This window comes from Pseudoliparis swirei, chromosome 14, assembly GCF_029220125.1.
Source record: "Pseudoliparis swirei isolate HS2019 ecotype Mariana Trench chromosome 14, NWPU_hadal_v1, whole genome shotgun sequence".
Lineage (NCBI taxonomy): Eukaryota > Metazoa > Chordata > Actinopteri > Perciformes > Liparidae > Pseudoliparis > Pseudoliparis swirei.
Genome location: NC_079401.1, coordinates 6,823,015 through 6,846,395, shown reverse-complemented (window position 1 = coordinate 6,846,395; position 23,381 = coordinate 6,823,015). Strand labels below are relative to the sequence as shown.

The 23,381-nt window shown below is 46.2% G+C and overlaps 2 protein-coding genes across 13 annotated transcripts in view; one reads left to right on the top strand and one right to left on the bottom strand.

The window, feature by feature from the left end:
• The first annotated feature begins 2,358 nt into the window (after positions 1-2,358).
• LOC130204438 (ETS translocation variant 5-like) lies at positions 2,359-8,291 on the top strand. Its single transcript, XM_056431185.1, has 13 exons — positions 2,359-2,447; positions 3,868-3,933; positions 4,023-4,107; positions 4,216-4,263; positions 4,390-4,440; positions 4,642-4,750; positions 4,876-5,139; positions 5,220-5,488; positions 5,593-5,655; positions 5,744-5,812; positions 5,899-6,050; positions 6,369-6,470; positions 6,562-8,291. Exons 2-13 carry the CDS (start codon positions 3,886-3,888, stop codon positions 6,793-6,795), a joined length of 1,494 nt encoding a protein of 497 aa, XP_056287160.1. The 5' UTR covers positions 2,359-2,447; positions 3,868-3,885; the 3' UTR covers positions 6,796-8,291.
• A 699-nt stretch (positions 8,292-8,990) lies between these two features.
• LOC130204436 (peripheral plasma membrane protein CASK-like) overlaps positions 8,991-23,381 on the bottom strand; it is a 31,146-nt gene continuing 16,755 nt past the window's right edge. The window contains exons 6-28 of one of the 12 annotated variants that reach the window (XM_056431173.1): positions 23,145-23,247; positions 22,688-22,862; positions 21,886-22,027; positions 21,541-21,624; positions 21,254-21,353; positions 18,387-18,508; positions 18,112-18,189; positions 17,584-17,664; positions 16,415-16,603; positions 15,849-15,927; positions 15,600-15,685; positions 15,441-15,509; positions 15,284-15,352; positions 14,925-14,960; positions 14,428-14,466; positions 13,758-13,954; positions 13,567-13,682; positions 12,419-12,484; positions 12,066-12,146; positions 11,758-11,960; positions 11,595-11,678; positions 11,367-11,393; positions 8,991-10,710 (exon numbers count right to left, since the gene is read on the bottom strand). In XM_056431173.1, the coding sequence (XP_056287148.1) occupies positions 10,534-10,710; positions 11,367-11,393; positions 11,595-11,678; positions 11,758-11,960; positions 12,066-12,146; positions 12,419-12,484; positions 13,567-13,682; positions 13,758-13,954; positions 14,428-14,466; positions 14,925-14,960; positions 15,284-15,352; positions 15,441-15,509; positions 15,600-15,685; positions 15,849-15,927; positions 16,415-16,603; positions 17,584-17,664; positions 18,112-18,189; positions 18,387-18,508; positions 21,254-21,353; positions 21,541-21,624; positions 21,886-22,027; positions 22,688-22,862; positions 23,145-23,247 (2,403 nt within the window). In that variant the 3' untranslated portion in view covers positions 8,991-10,533. The other 11 variants (XM_056431174.1, XM_056431172.1, XM_056431177.1 and 8 more) reach the window with 11 other exon arrangements.

Here is a 23,381-nt window from a genome sequence, read left to right as displayed (position 1 = left end):
GGAAACTAGTGGAAAACAATCTTAAACTACACGTATTGAACAATGGTTAATTAATGTATGAGATTTGAAGTAAATGGGCTAAAATGTTCAAACCCGGGCATCTGAAATGTACAATATCTCATTTGGTATTTAGACCTTTTTAAAGGAATACTTCAAAAGACCAGCAGAGGTAGAATGACATCTTATAAAGTGAGAACTATGTGACCCTGATGTTTTATTAATTATTAACAATCATGACTGCAGACGTGATGGCTTAGTGCAATGGGACCGTAGTGGAAGAATTAGTCAGATCCTTTTCTTCAGGAGAAGAAGCAATACTCCAATATATAAATTATGCATTGGGATTAGCAGAAATATTATTGGGTTATTAGATTCCGAGGAAATGAGTCATTTAACCACAAGGATGTAAGTTTAAGAGCGTCATTACAGGACAACAGCTGTCTTTTCAAGTCAAAATCACCTGTAGCAGCTCTACAGCCGCTACCCGTGGGTTTCCCCCAAAAGCCCCAAGGATCAGCCAGGCACAAAGAGGTTCCGTTGGATAACATATTTATTTATCTCACACGCACAACACAGAGCAGACCGCAACACTGCGCCTCAGCTCACTTGCCCGCCTACCTCCAGCTCTGCTGCCCTTTTATATCAGCAGCATCGGCTGCTGACTGATTGCCAATTAGTCAGAGCAGCTGACTGATTGTTAACCAGCCAGCAGCCGAGGCCAGATTGGGGACAGCTGCCACACACCCAAACAAGTCTATCTGGTATTTAGAACCAGTTAAACACAATAACTTTCATTTTAAAGTCTTTTTGAGGATTATAAGACACTAACTTTTAATCATTCGTCTAAAAATTCAATATCATTTGTCAAACATCCTTCTTTTTTATACTTTTGGTTTTCCTTTGTCGGTAATGAAACACAATAAAATAATTCTTTAGAAAAAGAGATAATGCATGACATTTAGATTCCCAAGCAAAATAATTCAGCGAGTAAAGTGACACTACAATACAAAGAAAAAGCGAGTGGACTTTTAGTTAGGAACAGAAGATAAAACACCATAAGCACAACATGCAGACACGTGATAAGAAACTGGAGTGTCCTGACACCGTTTGATCACATCATGTTTATCTACCAGAACGGAGAAATATAAGTCTGTGATGTGATGTCCACGCAGAAGGAGACGTGTGACGGCCGAAGCTGCAAATCAGTAACAGAACTGCTGAGCTCAGCTGATTTTTGAACTGGAACTTGTATCACACACACACACACACATACACACACACACACACACACACACACACACACACACACACACACACACACACACACACACACACACACACACACACACACACACACACACACACACACACACACACACACATACACACAGAGGGTTTCTTCATCCCCTAATGCTGATCAAGCAGTTTCTTAGAACACAGGCAATCACTGCAACCTGAAGAAAACTATTCTTTAACTTGCATGAAGGGTTTCTTTGCATAAGTTGCCATATATTTAAGCATAACGCACAACATTTGACATTTCTATATTAGAGCAACTTTACTATTTTTTCTAAATAGAATCAGGTGGCACGCTGTCTTCAGTGAATGAAGCGGAAAGAGATCAAAGTGGAATCAAAAGTGAGAGGAATGCACTTAGAAGCAGTCATGTGTGATGCTGGATTAAAACGATCAAACATGCAACAACACTGCGTGTATGCTTATTTGTGGTTGTTTGGAAAAAGGAGTAGAAGTATTTCTACACCTCAACAAAAGCATCCTGACGGAGGTCATTATGATTTGACCCACAAAATAACGTCCACTCCATCATGAACCTAGGGGATAATTCAGCTTCAGAATTTATTGTTATCTGTCCAACTTGTAGAACAATAAGTTAGACACTAATTATGATAGTAAATCAATTATTATGTAATTATGCCAACTCCTATTGACATATTTGAAGTATTTTTGGTCAATATGAATGGTATTAATAAATAAAAACTTATAAAATCGCCAAGGTTATTCTAGAACAAAATAAATAAATAATAGTATCAAGTAGAAAAAATGGTGATGATTTTATTATTTTGGATACATTTAGAACTGAGTAGTTTGCTTATTTATTTATTTGTTTATTTACTTCCTTACGTTATTTTATGGACTGGCCGCTCTTGCCTTTTAAGAGAGCTGTGGCGACATGAATGAAACGCACCCATTCATAAAAAACAACGGACGCGCGTCAGAGCTGTCTCGAAGACGATTGGCTCGCCCGTTGACTGACTCTGTGTTCCAGCCAATGGGAGAGCAGCACAGGGCTCTGGTTCAGATCCAGCGGTTAGAGCACTTCATTGAGAAAAAAAGATCCACAGCCGAGTTTTTATCCCGAGGAGCTTTCAAGGGATGTAGGGGAGGAAATCTGCGTTTCCACACTGACAAGAAACTTCACTTCCCAAGTGAGTCCTGAATTGTTAATAAAAAAACTAGCGTACATGCGCGGAGGCTTGTTTGTGCTTAGTTTAGTCACATCAACCGCATCGTCGCGGTTTTTGTTGCTGGCTGCGAGGGGAGCAGACACGGGCAAAGAGGCGAACGCCATTTTCTGAAAATCAAAGGCATCGTCGCGTCCATTTCCCCGCATCTGTCAGCTGCTGCAGAGCGGGCTTTCCGTCTGCAGCAGCTGTCTTTGCGGCCTGCTGGCGTCGTGAATCTTTCTCTGGGCTATGTGGTAAATGTATCAATGGTGAGCTGTCTCTCTCTCCCCCCCCCTGCCTCACCCCCCCCCCTCTCTCCCCTCCGTGAGGATCAAGTTTCAGTTCATTGAGAAAAAACAAGGAGGTCCCACGATGCCGTGCTGGTCTCTCCTATGCGTCACGCCTAATCTCATTCACCAAGATTTGCTTTTTGTTGTTTTTGTTCAATTAAATCTCAGCTGCAGGGGTCAAACACGGTGCTAACAGGAGTCCTGTGGTGTGTTCATCATTACAGGAAACCAACCTTACTCAGAGTACAACGTGTCGCTTGTTATTAACGCGATAGTGTTGGAACAAAAGCCGTTTGAGAGGTGTTTACCTTCGGAAGCCGTCTGCAGTCAACAAAGGGAGAAGAAACAAAAAAAGTCTGGGTTGTGACTCCCATTTGTTGTAATCGGTATCTAATGGGATACAGGTGTGAGCTTTATTCTCATATAGATTGTAGTTTGATTAACTTTTATGGTAAGAGCCTGATGGGACACTTTATGGGGCAAACAATATATAAATAAATAAAAAGGAGCAACTATAGTAGTGGAGTTAAAGTCTTGCTGGATCAGAAAAAAAGTGAAAATACTATTAAAAGTACTGCACTTAGGATTCCACTTAAGTTAAACATCAAAATATATAAAGTATTAAAAGTTAAAGTACTCATTTTGTAGACTATCCCATTTCATGATACATATTCTATTCTGATTATTAATGCCACTTTAATGCTACTTTCCACCACTGCCTATTCTAATGGGAGGCATGTCAAGTTAGTAACCTAGTGTAAAAAATAAATAAATGTATAAGCCTTTGTGACATTAAAACAAATATTTACTCAAACTGCGTTTAATGATTAACGAACGAGTGCAGCAGACTGAAGATGAAGACGTCATCTTATTTTCTAATTAACTCCACAGCTGCTTTCTGTTTATCTCCTCAACACCACCATCGCCGTGTTCATGTCAGGTTTAACGTGCAGGAAGTTGAATCACCGTCATTGACGGCGAGGCTTTTACAGCCACTGTAAACCGGCTGTGGGGTCGCAGAGGTTAGAAAAGCGAGAAGAAAAAGGAGGAATATAATGTTTTCTATATCTCCCTGAAAGTTTCCCTAATCTGTCCTCCCGCCACTATTCCAGATTGAAGACTCCTCCGACATGGACGGCTTTTACGACCAGCAGGTCCCCTTTGTGGTCCCCGAGAGTGTGAGTTTAGCGCACGGAGCTCATTACATTTAGGTTTACACTACATGTATAAAAGGAATTTCTTTATTTAATTCTTATTAAACCTCCAGAAATGTCACGTGGAGGGAGCCGAGCGATGTCTCAGCGACCGCAAAAGGAAGTACATGGACACGGAGCTGGCTCAGGACACAGAAGGTAGGCTCATCATCAGGGCCACATGTCAAAGAGCTCAGATGTTGATATTTTGCCTGATACATTTTGTGTGGTGCATTTTGATACAGTGTGTGTGTGACTTGTCTGCAGATCTCTTCCAAGACCTGATCCAGCTCCAGGAAATCTGGATTGCAGAAGGTGAGACCTGAACGCGTGAAAAATGGGAAAATACATGACGGAAAGGAGAGAAATGTGAAGCACAGCACGAGACGATTCAAAGTGTCTTTTAAGGTCTTTAATGTCTTTTCTTTTGCCCTCCGACAGCTCAGGTCCCTGATGACGAGCAGTTTGTCCCAGATTTCCAGTCCAATAAATGTGAGTAGCTGCTTCGCCTCGAATATTTCTCACAAGTATTGAACACGTCGTCTATCCTCCTTTTAACATCCCGCTTCTGCACGTCGGTCACGGTCGACGGCCAGATGTTCACAGGTCGTGTTTGCAGCATCTTGGTGCCGTCTTTACATTAATCTCAGTAGCTCAACAATACATCAGAGAGAATACCGTGTGTGTTTGCAGTGATGTTTCACGGGCCGCCTGTCAGCAAAGTGAAGCGAGAGTCCAGTCCGTCTAAAGACCCGTCTCCCTGCAGAACGCCCCACGCCGACGTGTGCCTTTACAATTACAGGTGTGCAGTATGAATGCGTTTCCTCGACGATGCATCCGATTGGTCTGTGCGTTGCCGTATGAATTAATTGAATTGAGGACGTCATTAGTTTCGGTACTCAGCCGCTTCCTGTTTTCTCTCCTCAGCGCCTGTGACAACAAGCCAGCTGGGCTCAAAGCTCCGCCTCCAGCCTCCACACCGGCACACTGTGGCTCCTCCCATCCTGCAGGACCTCCACCCGCACAGAGGCAGTTACAACCTTCCGCCCCCCATCTGGCCAACAACTGCCCCCCGAGCCACGCTCCCACCCAAAGCCCCTCCCACCACCAACACAACCTCCCGCCGGCCAACCAAAGCCAGCAGTTTGCTTTGCCCCGCCCCCCCGGTTCATCCTTCACCACGGAACAACGGTGAGTTTCTTATTCGGTGCGAGTTGAGCTGCAAACTAATTCAGTCCCGGCCCTCAGACCTCGTCTTGTGGCCCCTTCAGGTTTCAGCGGCAGCGGTCGGAGCCCTGCCTGCCTTTCCTCCCCCAGGAGAAAACGGCGACCGGCTACCAGCCGTCGAGCCACGACGAGCGGCCGCCGTACCAGCGCCACCACTCGGAGCCCCTGGTCCCCCAAGTGCCCCGGGGTTTCAAACAGGAGCTGGTGGATCCGCGATACCCAGAGCTGGGTCCAGGTCTGGCCCACCGGGCCCAGAACGCTTTCAACCACGTCACCATCAAACAGGAGCCGAGAGACTTTGGCTTCGACTCAGGTGAGCGCAACACACCGGCGACCTGTAGCACGCGGTGACTCGGGGTCGGGGTTACACGGCACGTCACTGTCGTGGCGAGACTCTAAAGACACGTTGTCTTCCAGAGGTTCAGACCTGCCAGTCGTCATTTGGGAAGTCTTCAGTCTTGTACCAGAATAACGGCGTCGGTGAGTTTGAGTCTTTCTAAAAAAATGCCTGCCGGGTTTCCCTGTGGAACAAATGATTCTGATCACCGTCCACGTTTCTCCGCCGCAGGTCTCGGCCACGACAGAGAGCCGCACTTGTACTACGACGACACTTGCGTCGTGCCAGAAAGACTGGAAGGTAAGAGCCAATCGGGGGGGGGACTATTTTTTTTTTTTTCCGGCGAGCGCCGTTCTCACCGTGCCTCGTCTTGCCTCTGTGAGCAGGCAAGGTGAAGCAGGAGGGTTTGCCGTATCAGCGCCGCGGCTCCATGCAGCTGTGGCAGTTCCTGCTCACGCTGCTGGACAACCCGGCCAACGCACACCTCATCGTGTGGACGGGCCGCAACATGGAGTTCAAACTCGTCGATCCAGAGGAGGTCAGTCATCGCCTTTAACCTCCGGGACAAATATTTACCTGGATGAGACGTGGAGAGGATGACAAAATTAACCAAAAAAAATAACTTGTAGGGAGAAAAGAAGACTATTAAATTAAGGAAAGCAAACGAAAAGGTGCATGAGTTGCGTTTTAATAAAACGATAAAATACACTTGTATTCAAGTTGATCACTCGCTCCACATTTTGGCCGATAACATGTGAATGTAGCTGCAGGACTGTTCCGTATTGTGTCATGTTTAATAAAAAAGCCGCACTTTGATATGAATCCAGCTGGGTGTTTCATGGAGCTCTGTGTGCAGGTGGCTCGGCTCTGGGGGCTCCAGAAGAACCGCCCGGCCATGAACTACGACAAGCTGAGCCGCTCCCTGCGGTACTACTACGAGAAGGGCATCATGCAGAAGGTAGCGGCCGCGTTCACATCTATGTTTGGACTTTGCATTACAATGACGATCTTTTTGATTCACCGGCCTGCGATTGGCTCTCGCCCCGCAGGTGGCCGGGGAACGGTACGTCTACAAGTTTGTGTGCAACCCCGAGGCGCTTTTCTCGCTGGCGTTCCCAGACAACCAGAGGCCGAGTCTGAAGGCCGACCCGGACGCCATGCTGCCGCCCAGCGAGGAGGACGGCCTCCCGCCGCCCAGCTACGAGGAGGAGGGTCCGTACCTGGCTGAGGGAGGGGAGCAGTGCGTCCAGGGACTGGCGTTCCCCGACAGCTACCCGTACTAGAGCAACCGGAATTACTGAGCGCCGTTTGGAGATCTTTCACTTGTACACCCGCGTAATGTGTGGAGGTAGATGCGTGTCTTTATTACGCAATATCTTGTGTTTAAGGAAATCGATTTTTAGTTTAGCTTATGAAACTAGAATGTGTTGCAGTTAATCACAAATCTTTTGAAAACTGCTTTTTTTTTTTTAGAGCAACATTTGATTTGCAGCAACGAATTCTAGTTTCATAAACTAAACGAACAATTCATTTACTTAAATGAAAAATTTGCGCTCAAAACATATTTTGACACATTTCTACCTTCATAGAAGAGTTTATCAGCGAAATATTATTTTGAATGTGAACTTCTTTTAGCCAAAATCAGACAGAAAAGAGACTGTTTGAACTCCCGCAGCACACAAAAAAATGTTGTTCTGGTTTCCGTCGTTAAGTTGGATTAGGGTCCCGGTTTACAAAGAAAAAGTTGTAATTTGAGACAAAGTAGCAATATTTTTAAAACAGTATTTCAAGATGTGGTTGAAATCCTCTAAAATCTCGTCATATTTTAAAAGTCCATATTTTGGGGAGAAAGATGCCTGGAAAAGGTCATAACATTGAGATAAAGTTGACGTAATTCACTTGTTCATAAATATAGTTAAACAATTATTTATACATTTACAATTTGTCTCTTAAGTCATAACAATTGCAGCTTAATTATCTTTTTACGGTTTCCACTCAATATATTACAACTAATTTTCTCTATTTAAACTCCATGTTTAGACTCAGACATCCCCCCCGCCCGCCTCGTGACCCTACGACCTGCTCGGTTGTAGTTTGTGAAGCTCGTACGTGAACTCTGGGATTTCAACCAAAAAATATCTTAAAACCACGTGCACTCCTTTTACTAATTAAATTAGTTCCAATTGTTCTCTTTTGGTAAACCTTATACTGCTTGAAAGGGACACACTTGTATTTCCAGATGTTATAGTCCTCCTATAAACATGTATATTGAAATGTCTTTTGTGTAGTTTCAAAACTAATATTTTTGGTATTATATGGACGTGTAATTTTTTCCTAAAGTGTTTTATGACAAAGGTACTGCTACTATTTTTCTGTAATACTGCCACTAAGATGCTAATGCTAAGCGTGGACTTTCTTACAACCGGCTCCCCAGTTATTCTACGGAGAGTTTTCTGCATTTTGTATAGTTCATTTGCTTAAATGTGTAGAAAAGGTGTATAATTATATATGAATATATTTTTGCAAAAAGGCAGCGTTTGCTTGACGTTGTGCTGTGAGCTGGAAAGTTTAGCCCGCCAACGTATTGCGTCACATCCGGCCTCCACGACATGGATGACGTCAGAGTCCTGCAGATAGAATTGGATGCAAGTGCGTTTTTCTTTATGACCACGTGGTGGTTTTAAAGGAGGGGGGGAGATGCGGGTGTGCCGTCTACCCTCAGATCATGTATGTGCCTTCTGTTGATCTTTACTGATACAATAAACTATTTTACTCTTTTCTTTCGCCTGTGGTTTAAAAAAGTTCATCGAAGTGACTCAGCAGCGCCCCCTGCTGTTTGGTGAAGGGGAAACACTCGCAGCGTCTGGTGTTTTTACAGGCTGCATTTATGACCGGTCGTCATCGAGTCCATGTATGACACACTATAATATGCATTTTTATGAGTGTAGTACACACTAAGTTATTTGTTACACATTGGTCTGGATCGTTTGTCACCTATTTGTTGATAAAAAACTAAATAGTGTGAATACTTTTTTTCCACACCGCCCCCTCACAGTATGAATATTGTTATATAACCCTGAACAGTTTCCTCTTAATGAACCCATCTCACACACGGAAATAAATTGATTTATGAGCTGTGTTCAAACTGAATTTTCATGTGCATGAAGTGGAATTAGGAGCACAGCAAACGATGCAATACTGTATTATTTATGAGGAATGATTTTTTTTAAAAACATAGACCTTCAATACGCTTTCCTAGTGGGCTTCACATTGAATATAGAGAAGATTCAAATCATTGAGGAACAAGAGCGGTGAGAGAATATTAATACATGGTTTGATGACCTCCCTGTCTAACAATCGACAACAGACAGAAAAGGAAGGAAGGAGGAAGACGAGTCGGTTTACTTTAAACACGTAAAAGGAAATATAATTTTTTTTCAAAAATGAAACAAAAAGAAAGAACAACATTTCATACAGAAGAGCTGCTTTTGTCATTTATGCAGAGGTAATTTACACAGGACTCGAAATGAAGACACTTTACTTGAAGTGGAGCAACCGCACCGCACGGTGGAATATATAGCGACTTAAAAAAAAGAAAAGGAAATAAAATGTTTTTAAAAATCATCTCTTGTCTAAGACCCTCCACCTGATGTGCTTACTTACCGAGTTACTGCAGGTGGCGCCGCGCGGTCTCACTTCTGGTGGAGCATGAAGAGGTTATGTCACATACTGAGCTTCTTCTAAGGGTTAATATACACACTGGCTCTTGGTAATTCACTCGTATGACGTACGCACCATTGAAACAGTTACACACAAAATGTACTTATTTTCTCTCCCTCAAAAAACAAGAATACTCCTTTATATTTAGATTTTTTTTTTTTAAAGATGACAGTTAACAGTTCCAAAAGGGCGGCTCCGGGATTTAGATCGGTCCCACCGACACGAGCCTCCCCCACACCTCCTCCCCCTTCCACAGATATTCCTATGACGTTTTAACAAGCGTGGCTCACTATTTGAGTGAGGGGGGGCGAAGAAGAAGAAAGATGGAGCGCGGGTGTGCATAGGTGAAACCGACTTCCTCGATAAGTTCACCGTTTAGTTTTAGTCTCTGTCGTCCGGTTTAGAACCCACGGTTTGGTGTTCGATGCCAACGCTTTCCCACTGACCACCGATTATCGTTTCATTTCCGGAGGTGGGGGAGAGGGGGGGGGGAGTGGCCAGATGCAGCAGAACGCGTCGTCTTCATCGTCCCATTATTGTGCAAACTGAGGTGTAAACGGAGACCGCCTTGGAGGGCTGGGAGCGGCAACACACACGGAGAGACAGCGAGGAGGAGGCGAGGGGGGGGGGGTCAACAGACCAACAGGCACACAGGGCCAGTGAGATAAATAAAAAGAGAGGGGGAAAGAAACTGCCCAGTTTCCTGTGCTTTCAGAGGGAGTTACTTGTCGCCACTGTAGCAGCTTCTCGTGTGCTTTAGAGTTCGGCTTGTCGTGTCACAGGGGCCGAGGAGACGAGGGGGTGTCGGGAGGGAAGGACACAAGGTTACCACAAGGAGTGCCGTTAAAAAAAATAAAAGGGTCGACACACACACACGCACACGCAGGCAAGACTGCTTTATGGTCATGCTCGCTATTGCCTTTCCAAGAGTACCACCCATCCGTCAATTACAAAAGAAAAGTACAAAATATCTACCACTGCCCCTCCGCTCCCCAGCCTTCAACGGACAGAGCCATATTCACTTAGTTTTTTAAATCATTTATATATATATATATATAAATATGTATATATGTACACAACAATACACCTTTGAGGTTGTTGAGATAAGGGGGGCGGGGCAGGATGAGGTCTGTCGTGAGTCATCAGTTTCTCCATTTCCCTCTTTTTCAACAACAGTTTATCTACAGAAATGTGTGATTCGGAGGGGGAAGCGACTCGAGGAGGGGTGTGAGGAGGGAGGGGGGGCTTGACCCAAGTTTAGCATCGTTCGGGGCGATGAGCCGCCGATCGGCGTTGGCGCATCAGTAGATCCAGGAGACGGGGACCCACTGGGAGGTGGTGGACACCAGGTCTACGGCCTCCTCCAGCAGCCGGATGGTGTCGTCGATCTCGTTGTTGATGATGGTCTGGTCAAAGTAGTGGCCGTAGGTCCCCTGCAGCATCTCGGATTCCTTCTGGAGCCGCTGGAGAGAGTCATCCTGAGGGTGTGATGAGAAGGGGGGAGGAGGGAGGGTCAACAATTCATACAACGATAGTCAGCGAAAACATAAAGCAGCTGGGGGCTAGTAAAGTCTCGGCTCTCAAATATATGAAGCGCTCAGCCAAAGAGCTTTTCTTGAGGTTGATTTGACAAAGAAATGACCAACATAGTATTCATAAAAAATAGTATGCCATAAAAATATATATTTCACAAGTGTTCTATGAAAAAATAAAATGTCATTACAAACACATAGTGTGACATTAAAATGTAATGTTGGAGTCGACAATGTAAACTAAATGTGCTTGACACAACAAATGGCATTAATACACATTTAAAAAATTTAAATAAAGAAATTGACTTAAAATCATCCCTATATTACTGGTGATGGAGCATATCTTGGTAACATTGATCAGACAACAATTTTATAAAATAAATAAATAAATGATTCGCCAAAGTCGTACATGATAGAGGGAGGAGAGGAAACATGGGAATGAGAGGCCGGGTCGATCCGGAGGAAACAGAGAAGCGCCAGTGAGGAAATACACACATTTAAGAGGATAATTAGAGGGATGATAAGAAATGAAGAGGTATAAAAGTTGGACAGAAAGACGACGAGAGCCACGCAAACAGGAAGTGACGCCACTGAGTACTCACGGGCAGCTTCTTGCACCACTTTGGAATCTCGAGTGCAAACGAAAATCGGCACAACAAAGAAATACAAAACATGCTTAAAGCAAAACGGACAGGAGTGGAAATCCATGCGATTGACACGCACAAGTTAAATGACTCCGAATAAAGGTGCACTGACAAGAGAGTTGGAGAGCACGTGTGAATGAAGTGACCAAGAGTGGGAGAGGAAGGCGGCGAGTCGTCGTGAAGTACCTCAGTCATGCCGGGGGTGACAGTGGGAGCTGCGACGAAGACGACGAAGGGGGCAAAGTCCGCTGTCCTGAGGATCTTTAGCGCCTGATGAGAGAGAGGGAGAGAGAGTCGTTTCAAAGTGCTTCCAGTGCGTGGCGGTGCAGGCCCGAGACCAGGTCCTCACCTGCGGTTCCACGTCCAGGATGGACACCATGCCCTGCACGTGGATCTGCCGGATGGTCTCCAGCCTGGTTCCGTACATGGCGTCCTCGTGGCTGCCGTACTCCAGGTAGTCGTTGTTGCTGATGTCCTGCATCATCTGGTCGTGGGACACAAAGTAGTAGTTCTTTCCGTTCTCCTCGTCCTTCTTCGGAGGCCGAGTCGTGTCTGAGCGGAGAGAGAGAGAGAGGGGGCCGAACGGAGGGGTGAAAATCGTGACGCGTAAAAGATGACATCGTTTCTGCTTTTGCTGTGTGTGTGTGTGTGTCTTACGAGGGATGGGGTAGGCGAAGAGGTCCGGGTGTTTGGTAATAAGCGTGTTCTTGATGTGCCTCCGTCCGACTCCGTGAGCACCTGAATGAAAGGAAGCATCCGAAACCCCTGAATTAAAATACAGGCTGGTGAATCCGGAAATACTAAATCCTGAACTCGGACTTAGTTGCCATGAGATACGACTTTCTATGACACCTCTATTGCAACGCTGTGGCTGTGCGCCATTTTTTAAAAATTGCATGCTTATGATATATTTATTTATATTTATTATGATATATTGCATGTCTTTTTATTTACCTAGAATTAAGCTTCTTTCTCTCTCTGCTCAACACAAATACAAATTGTTGACTCACCGAGCAAGACCAGTGTTTTCCTCTTGAACGACGGCACTCGGACCACTTCCTCGTACGTCACCAGGTCTAGTTGGTCGAACACTGCAGAGCGGAAACGGTCGTTCAGCTCAGCGGCGGACGATGTCACGTGACACATAATCAATAACTCTCGAGGTGAACTGAGAAGTGGCTAAAATGCATCCAGACACCAGTTTATTAGGTACATGTCGGTAAACCTCCTCCATGAAGGCTGAGGAGTGGTTTAAACTTATTTGTTCAGTTTGGAGGCGTTTTTCAATTATTGATATGAATAGGATGGACAAAATATTAGAAACACCTCTCAGTATAACAGAATACTCTTCTGTCTGAATTAGTTTGAACGGGACGTACCTCATTAACTGGCAACTGCACATGTGTGAATTCAAACATCAGTAATAAAATACAAATCTAACAATTACAATCTAACGGAGAGGACAAAAGCAATGCCAATAAGTTCACATTAATTCCAATGTTTTGTTCCCCTGGTTTAAATCATACGTGGAACAAGATGTTTTTTTAATCGTCATATTTAGGGTTGAGTTATGCCATAAAGTTCAACAATCAGACCTGATGACGGTCAAATGCATTAAAACACGATTATTTCCTATAAGATCGGGGAACAAAAACGAGCCACGCTGAGCTATTCTCAGCCGACTGGCATCGCGCTGTCCTCGTTGCTAATAGCAACCCAAACAAAGCAGCCGTCATTCAAAAGTCAAGGAGACATTTGGAGGAGGACGAGGTATAAAAGCAGAAAAGGAGGAGGAAGAGAAACAGCCGTCTGGAGTTACTTACATGCAGCCGTGTGATTGGGTAAGAGACAGCATGGAATATGGACAAAGGGTTGGAGCGGAAGGGTTAATAATAAGAAAGACACCATAGGACAAATGTATAAAAAAAACACCATAACAAAACTTGTAAACATAAAAAAGCTGTTAATTGCAACGCTGTTAGTTACTGAAAAGTTTGGTAAAATCAAGACGCAGCAGGAGAGGTCGGGCACAGGGGAAACGCGACATCAGTCACAGATACGGAACAGAATATGGTCATTTTGCCTCCAGGTCGATCAACGCGTGTACTTGAACTCATCGCTCGACAGCTAAACGCCAGCCGGGGGTTTCCTGGCTTACCTGCGTTGTGCTTGGCCAGGTACTTGTCTTTGTGCTGTTTCTTCTTCTTGCCAAACCAGGTACAGCTGGCCTGCTGCTCCTGTTTGGTCTTCTCCATCGCGATACACGCCACGCGCCTGCAAAGAAGCACGTGGGCCGTCAAACGGGCTTCGGGGAAAGCCGTCGCGGGGGCCGCAGGGGGTTCCACTCACCACTCCTGCAGCTCGGGCGAGGGCATGAGGCCCGCCGTGCCGTGCTTGGTGTTCTCCAGCTTGCCCTGCCACCAGTTGTGGTCGTCCTTGGAGATGATCTGGATGATGTCACCCACCTGGAAGCCGATGCCGGCCTCCTTGCATGGGATGAGGTCGTCTTTCGCCGGGTCGTACTCGAACTGAGCGCGGACGTAGATCTGGAAGGGGGGCGGGACACAACGACACGCCGTCAGGTGGGCGAAGGACGGAGTTGGCGATCACAGGGGGAACGGATGGGAGAGAATATGATTGGTCAAGCTGCCCATACAAGGAGGAGCAAGGCGGCAAGTGTTGTTGGAGTTACAAATGCTGCTCCGACGCTCGTCATTAGAGGATTGTTTCACAAAAGACAGGAAGAGGAAAGATCAAGAGCTGGTCAGCCGAAGCAGGAAAGGGCACAAACATTTAGATAAATGAAAAGCAGGACGAAAATGATCCAACGGCCTACGGACTATTTTTTTTAACGTCAACGCCGTATGCACACACATCCACATTTTCCGTTGCCCTTGAAGAGCCTTGATGGCTTGCATGGGGTCTAGACAGCACTATGAGGAGGAACCGAGCTGTGCGATGGCGGGGGGGGAGGAGCTGGGATCTACTGCTACGAAGAGTCCACTTAGAGACATCTTACCTTGATGGACAATTTGTCCTTGATGGCGGGTCTTGAGATCTAAGGGGTTGAGAGCATCACACACACACTTACACATATATCATGCAGTAGAAAAATGTTGAGGGGCATAAACAAAAGGTGGTGTGATGATGCGGTATCTTGTAGATTAAAATGTACCGCAGTACAAACGCATGCCTGTGTGTGACCTCGGAGCATAATAAATGGCATGAAGACAAAAACGGCAGAAATCAAATGAGAAATGCATTTACGGGGACATAATCGATCATTTGCTCGACAGTGGAGGAAACCGCTGCAATGTTCAAGTGAGGCCAGAGCAGAGTAGAGGCCCGACACCGGAGAGCACCACTTCATACGGTCTTGAAAACAGATGCGATGGCTTTAAGTGCAGACATGCCGATTTGGACTCGTCGGGATGAGCGTCAGTTTGTCATATCAGTCGCCGATTATAAAGCAGCGAGAGGCGCGCCCTCGTGGGGGAAAGGATGAGCAAATCTCACCTGCCGGCCTTTGGGCTGGATCGTCGTTGGCAGGTCCTGGTGGACAAGACAGAAGTTGTGCGTCAGTATTTGTCAAAATTAAGACGATGAGCTCGTTACCAGTTAGCGCACGACACTGATCCTGGACCAGATTTAAATCAAACCTTGATGGTCTGAACCGTGACCCTGCACGAGCTGAACATGAAATGACTTGAGTTGCATCTGTGTTTATCCGTCTGTGTGTTAGAACTTAATCCCAATAACAAATGAAAAAGGACCATATTTCATGTATTCTCTCCTATTTCTTTTCTCGAGCCTGCTGCTAGTGTGTGTGTGTGTGTGTGTGTGTGTGTGTGAGAAAAGGAGAAGCACAGACGTACCAGGATGGAGCTGGCGATGCTGGCGTGACCGTTTGCAGGCGACTGTCGGCACACGTCTGGTGACTCTTTCTGCAGCAGAAAACCACTCCATTAAATCACATTTCCCTGAAGAAGATGCAGAAATGCTCCCACGTGTGTGCGTGTCGGGTTTCTCTACCTCACACGACATGGACTGGGACCGGTAGCTGGGCACAATCTTGAAGGTGATGCTGCCCCTCATCTCCCTCTGTGCGGACAAGAGAACGCGGTTTAATTAAAAGCTGCCTGCAAAATCTGGAAAGCAGGGGGGGGGGGGGATCTGATCTGTGCGACTCACCAGCATCTTTTGGAGCTGTTCTACCGTCTGATTGGCAACGCTGGTGCCATTAATCTCCCGGATCTCATCTCCGATATGCAGAGTCCCTGAAGCGAGAGAAATGAGGATTTAATAAAAAAGGAGCTGAACGAGGCTCTCGGGTGTCGAGAGGTCGGCGCTTCACTATGCAGAAGTCAGAGGAAGAAACCCGCGGGGTTATCGACACGGCTCCGGGAGAGAACGACTCGCATTTCATTGTCCTTTCAATACCTTGTCGATGAATCATTCCACCGTGCATGATCCGGGCCACGATGCAGTGGTTCAGTTCGTTCATTTTCAGGGTAATGCCCTAGAACACACAGAGGGACAGAGGTCGAGTGGATAACAGAGGAGGGGGACAATACCTTCTACTACATACTGTACAGCTACAGTAGAGTCACAGTGCAGCATATTTGAATGCTTTTTTATGGTAATGCTATTACTCAAGATGTGTTGTCACGATAAACCCGCTGTTATTCTTTCATATGACAAGACAGAAAAAAATCCACTGTAGGAAAACTGGCTATACTTACATTTGTATGTATTTATTTCCTTAAATGTGTTTAAACTCAGTTTAAATGTATCCATGTATTTATGAATATGTTTTCTAAATGTTCTTTGTTGTTGTTGTTAACTGCACTTTATTACTTTAATTAATATTATTATTACTCACTTTATGTCGACATGAGACAAACATACTTTCGATCTTCTGTATGTTCAACAAATGAAATATTGACAATAAAGATGACTTTGATGTGTGAACTTTACTGCCGTGTGCATTGTGTGCGTCTACGCACCATTGGCTCATCCGTGTTCTTCTGGAACTGGACCAGGCGGACTCTGGTGACGTTCTCCATGTCCATGTCTCCGTTGGTGCTGTCCGGGGACTCTCCGTTCAGATAAGGGGACGTGGGCGGGGGGGTCACCCTCAGCGCATCGTCGCTGTAGACCTCGTGGGCCACCACGTCGTGGGTCTGCAGCAGAGCCTGGAGGGAGCACGGACGGTCAGGGATATGGTCGGCGCGTGGCCGCCGCAGTGCGGGTGCATGGTTGTCGTCGGTGGCAGAAAACACAGCGACGAGTCCCAGAGCCAGAAGAAGGTAAATGCATCATGAATGTGTATTTGAGTGGACAGCCCGACACTGGAAAGAGTGTGGCTTCCACTCATCCTCTCCGGCCACTAATCACGTCCCTGACACACAACGTGTTTTGACTGTCTGCGCGACCAATGATCACATCTGCTCGTGTTCTCTCATAATGATGCGTGACAGACATGGCGAGACCAAACAGCTGGCGCTAAAGGCTTCTGACTTATGGTGAACATTAGTGTGGCTGAGCAGGACACCGGCATCAACAGTGGATTACTAAGTGTTTGATATTGAATCCAAACTAAATGACTGCAGACTATGTTGATAATGAACAAGAGCAAAGCACGGACACTTGACAGAGAGAATGCATCGGCTGCTCTCATGTGCTGCCAAAGCCCTTCAGCCCCATTCAGCCATCAGCACTAGTGTTGAATGACTGTGGCAGCGTGAAAAAAACCAGCCGGTCAGGCCGGAAAGCAAGACGGGCTAATTGGATTGAACCAGACCTAAAGGCGTGTGTGTGTGTGTGTGTGTGTGTGTGTGTGTCAGCGAAGAGACCTGACAAACACGGTGGCGGTGCAGAACTTTCTGTGGCTCCACGTCGAAGCGCTCCCTGTCGCTAACGCTTCCCTCTCTGTTCCCCCCCCCCTCCACGTGTCAGTACCTCGCCACGATCAGCTGCTAAGCAGCTTTGGGGCCGAGGGAGTTATGTGGATGGAGCCCTACTTCATACACTGTAGGTTATAACATCACACACCAAACAAGCATGCACTACGGCGCACGGGCCATAAAATAAATACAAATTGGAAACCTGTCAAAGCAATGAGAATGTGTAAGTTGCTCTGTGTGCGTGTGTGTGTGTTTCTATAATATCCCACCATGAAGTGTGGCTGTGTGAGGATCCTCCTGAGCTCCTTGGCCTCCATGTTCTCTGGGTAACAGGAGAGGGTTTCCAGTACCTGGTGGAGGAAATGAAGATGAGGAGAAAGAGATGTGAATACTAAGAATGGTCAAAATGTACAAGACAGGATGTAATTATCGTTATCGTGTAGATCATTTGCTTTTTTTATATTTTACACAAGCATCTTCACCTGTTAAATGTTCAATACTAGTAAAAGCGACATTGTGTCAGATCTGTCGGCATCTGATAACAACCAACTGATTTCACATTACAGTTTCACAAGCGTGTCCAAGCAATACGGCGGCAGTCTTTGGTTCGTCTGAACTGGCGGTGCAACAGCAGACTCCATCAAGAGGACCCGCTCCGTACGGAGATATGAGGGGATCATTATAAGCTTCAGTTGATTCTTAGCCTCAGGTGATGATGCACTCATGAAAACATGGTGAAGAATATCTTATTCCGTCCCAGAGTGCCACACACTGGCCCTTTAAGCAGAGTCCCTCACCTCTTTGGCTCTCTGCACTCCGTCACTCGGAGGGTTTCTGATCTGAGGGGACGACCTGGTGTTGATTTTGTCATAAAGCTGAAAAGACAATAAAACATGCAAGAACAATTTGACCTCATAAAAGATGTACAAAACAATATCAAGTTCCCTTGACAGTAAGTAGAGGGCTCATGTTTGACAAATAGTGTGTGCAGCCGCCTCTTGACTTGTGGCGACACCTAGTGGGTGCTTTTGGCATCGCAGAGGAAGAGGTCCTGATGGTGTGGCTTACTCACATCCAACAGGGTGTGGAGGTGCTGGTCCTGGAAGACACTGTGGAGGAAGTCCATGTCTTTCTCACTGCAGTCCGTCAATGCATGAATCTCCTCTAGACTGTCCAAAACCTGTGAAACTGCCCCTGCACACACATACAAACAGAGAAGTTATACACACAAATATAGACTGAATTACCGCTACACCGAGCAGTACCTTCAAACATTCAACACTACGCAAAATGCAAACACTGAACACGACACACACACTCATCCACAAACGGGCAACAGAAAAAGAGAAACAAAAACAAAATAGGACGACAAGATAGTCAACAGAAAACACATGAAACACGAACAGACAGTCAGAACGGCGTAACCCCAAGTACCTGCTGCAACGCCCACACATGCAGCAAAACCAGAGAAACAGCAGTACACGGCATCAAAACAACGTCAGAGGAAAGTCACTTCATAAAGTCAGTGTGGACGGAGACGTGTTAGGAGCGGGACGCCCAAGAAAAGGGCAGAATATGAATATGCAAAAAAGGTATGCGGTGGAAAATATATTAAAATAATTTTAATACGAATCTTAAAAAGGGTTCCCACACATTAAAACTTGTGCTGTATGAATTCTAAAAATTCTCAAATAAATGTGCGGCCTACATATTCAATAAGCTTCTCTGACGCGTCGATGACGCCGATGCATTTGAACCCTCGGGCTGATCCTCCAGTGACCACAGCGCTGATGAGTGGTATGAGAGATGATTTTACACCCGAGTTATCATATTTTTAGTCCATCTCCCAAACTTTCTTAGCACTCAACAGTATTTTAGTCATTTATAGAACTCTAGAGCGACATAAAAGATGAAAAATTAACATGAAATCACATTTGCAAATATGTATGACACCGGGCTAATAGTGAGGCTTTGGTTCAGCTATTAAGGAGGAGAAAACACAATTTATCTTGCTGCTAACTTTGGGAAAACCTCTTTACATGCATTATATTACTTTAATTGAGGAAACTAATTTCTTATAATTGCCTTTTCAGCCTTGTACAGATGAATCACTGCTGGTGAATCACTAGAGGCTTATTAAATACACATTAGACTCTTTGGGAAACAAAACATTTTTCCTTAAATGACTGCCCCTTTGAAAAAAAAAAAAGAATAAGATTTTTTCTGAAGAATTGAGTCATAATTCAAGAAGATCTTACCACGTCCGTAACGTAAGTAACAACCCATAGTTGAAATCCCCCGTGTGGTCGGCTTTTATTATTTTTCACCTTTTGGGTGTTATTATTTCCCCATCGCAACCTTTATTGTCATAAAATACGTACTGAGCAGAAGGCAGGGAAGTGTACTTCCCCTTTAAGTGCCGTGTTTCCATGTTATACATCTTGAAAACCTTGAAACATACCCGACAGGAAAAAAAAGATGACAGCCACCTGCTCCCATTCTCTATTGCAATTACTCAGCAAATGGCCAAAACAGGACTTTCAGGACAATTCACTGAAAAGGCTGCAGCCTTCAAACGTCGAGGAGACGTACAATGTGCTGCCCTGACGACAGCCTTCAACCACCAGTTAACCCTCAACACCCCTCTTTGAGATGCCAACCTGATCGCGATGGAAAATCCCCCTCAACCTTTGTGTTTAGCTTTGCATGTCGTTAATCTGCGTCTACAGGGCTTCCTGCAATATAAATAGGCATGTAAACAGAGTGTCATCTTTTACACGAAGAATTTGGATTAAGAGCACACTCGCACTATATTGGGTTTTCTGCAAGACAACAGGAGACATGGAGGAAAACATTTGAGGATTAGGACCTCACGTCATTTAACACTCGGAAGACAAAGATGCAGCAAAAAGAAGAAAGAAAGAAAGCGAGTGATGATGTCATGGAAGCACGCATGGAGACTATGGGTGGGGCGAGGGATACGTACTTTCAGCAGCTAGCAGTCCTAGAGACAGCACAGCAGAAAAAAACAACACCAAAGACAGCGAGGGTGAGATTAGAGGAGGTGTTCTGCAACTGAGTTTAACCGACAATGACAGAAAAAGAAGGCGGAAGACAAAAGGCAGACAAGAGAGTGAGCGAGCAGTGTGAGGAGGCGTGGGGGCGGGTCGGTCAGAAAAGGAAGGCAGAGGGGACAGAGGGGAAAGAGCAGCAACAGACAGGGGGGGGGGGGGGGGAACTATCAGCAAAACGCAGCCAAATCTATGAATAATCTGCCAAACTGCCGCAAGCGTCTCCACAAGTCTCTGACCGGCAGCATGTCTGGAGGTCTGCCATGGCAAAGAAAATAAACCAAACACCAGGAAGCATGACTGCTGCAGACTGCCAGCCTCAGTGAAAAGGACAGATCAGAAATCTGTCTGCGGCGGCGACACATAAACCGGAGCCGGAAAAACGCGAAGAGCTTAGCCCATCGCACCGATTCACGGGCCGACGATGCGTTACGGCCGCTCGTACGCGATAATCTATGGCGGCGACACAAGTGGTTTTTGTGTGCCTGCAGTCTTCTTATCGGGAGGAAGTGAAAGTCCGCAGCTGAGACAGGGAAGTGGGGCCGTTGGGAAACATCGGTCTCCGTCTGAACAGAGGAAGTTCTCCACAGACAGCTGGAGATCACATTACGGCTGGAATAGAAACCACGAGAACAGAAACTGGGCTAGAAAGTGAATCTGCTCCTTGGTGCAAATGCATGTTTCAACTTTGACCTCACATGACACAGTGGATGTAAATATGTCGGGAGACTCTTTTATTTGTCCATGTCGTATTTGTATTATCCTGCTGGTTACATCATCATAAACTCGGTGTGCGCTCCGTCCTGCACAAACCAATGGCTCAGTCCCTCTCGGTATAAATACATCTCTGTTCTGTTGTGTGATTTACCTGAGGAGGTGGGGTCATCCGAGAAGTCACGTAGCTCCTCTGGGGGGTCGCCGTAGTAAGAGTTAAACTTATGGCTGGAAACCGCTGCCAGCACTGCACCCTGGGATGCAGAGGATAACACGACTGTTACATGAAGCTTTTTTTGTCACACGCCGTTTATGTGTCGGAGAATAAATTAATCGGGGTCGTCAGAAGCAGCTGTGGAGGAGGAGAGACACTTCCTCTCATCGGATTCAATTACGTCGACTACTTTCAACTCCAGAGTTCAACACCGATGCGCCGCTGACCTTCAGCTTCCTCCTGCCGTTGAACTTCCTCAGCTGCTCCACTGTTTCAGGCAGGTGGATCTTGTAGGCATACCTGTCCCTCTCCTACACACACACACACATACCAAAACAGAGATCCACATTAAGCACCAGTAGAAAAAACACAAAGATGATGGCAAGAAGCACACGCACATTAGAGCAGGAACAGACGTGGAAGCGTCGCTGCCCCCACCAAATGCCCACATCACACTAAATGTCGGTTGTTTTCATAAAATGTAAAAAGGACGACAGAGAAATGGCTGCAGTGACTCCATCCCTAGCAGCGCATGTATGCGTGTGTGTGTGTGTGTGTGTGTGAGATCTTGCCTTCAGCCAGGGGTGGTTGAGGGCCTCGTAGACGGTGATCCTCTCGGCCGGGTCCAGCATCAGCATGCGTCGCACCAGGTCCTTGGCGCTCTCCGAGATGTGGGCCCACTGGCGGGGGTTCATCTGGACGAGCACACACACCCAAACACGCAGACACACACAAGAGGACACTTTGAGACGCATGTATTGCAACGGCAGCCCGTGCAACCGGGGAGGATGACGGTGTGTGTGAAAGATACTTTTTAAATATTAGGTATTATTGACTTAGGAATCCCTGTTTAGACGGTCAATATCTATAAATGTCAATCTAAAGCCAAGTCGCAGTGTTGGTAGAGTTTATTTTTTCGGAATAAAATCTGTCGACTCAGCAGCAGCTGTTCAGCAGCAGCTTGGTGGATGACGCCACGCGGTCGTCCATCAAGCTGCCTGCAGTGAATGCATCTGCCAGGGATTAGTGCACCAAGCAGGAAATTCATACGTGGGTGAAAACGGGTAATGTTTGAGACCGATCAGATCGGTTATTGTAGAGGGGAGGGGCATGCAACAACCGGCGCTCACTCCAACATCCAATGAGGAATATACGAGGCGATACTGGATTTAAACATGTCTTGTTGGCAAGACGACGGGAAAGGAAAGACCATCACGCGACGCCACTAAAGTTCTGAGGTGATTAAAACGCGCTCGGTTCGGTTGTCTGTAACCTTGACGACACTCCGGACAGTGTTCGACCGAGGTTAAAGGGGCGCAGCTGCAGTGCGCACGCCAGCAGACAACGGCGGCATCTCGTAAATCAGCTCCTACCTTGTATTTCCCCTTGATGATGGCCTCGAACAAGCGCTCCCTGGTGCCGTAGAAGGGGAGGCAGCCGGAGAGGAGGATGAAGAGGATGACTCCGCACCCCCAAACGTCCACCGGCTTGCCGTACGGCTCCCTCTTGACTACCTCAGGGGCCATGAAGTGGGGTGTGCCCACTCGGCCTGAGGAGGGAGGACAGAGGGCATGTTTTAAAGGGAGACGGGCTACCAGGGGGTTTGAAGTTCTCATGGGTGAAAGGCAAATCAGAGGAAAAAACGTTGGGCTGCAACTGACAGATTTTTGGGGATTAATGAGTTACTTATTTCATCCTCAATGACATGTCGACCATCCCTCCATCCACTGGGAGATAGCCAGGTATGTGTGTATGCAACGATATAGTACGAAGTGTTGCCTCTGTCTTTTGAGGTAGAACACAAAAAGAAAGGAAAAGGGTCCTACTGTACCTCCAGCTACTAAGCCAGACTCTCCCAGCTGTATTGCCACCCCGAAGCCCCCCAGCTTGACTGGAGCAGAGTTCTCCTTCGAGGCCAACAGCACACAGTGAGGCTGCAGAGAGATACGAGAGAGGTCAAACACGGGATGGAAGAGGTCAATTATTATTATTATATCCATACATTTCATCCTAGTGGGAGTTAAACTCCATTTACTCTTTAAACTGGAAGAGACAACGCACACAACCG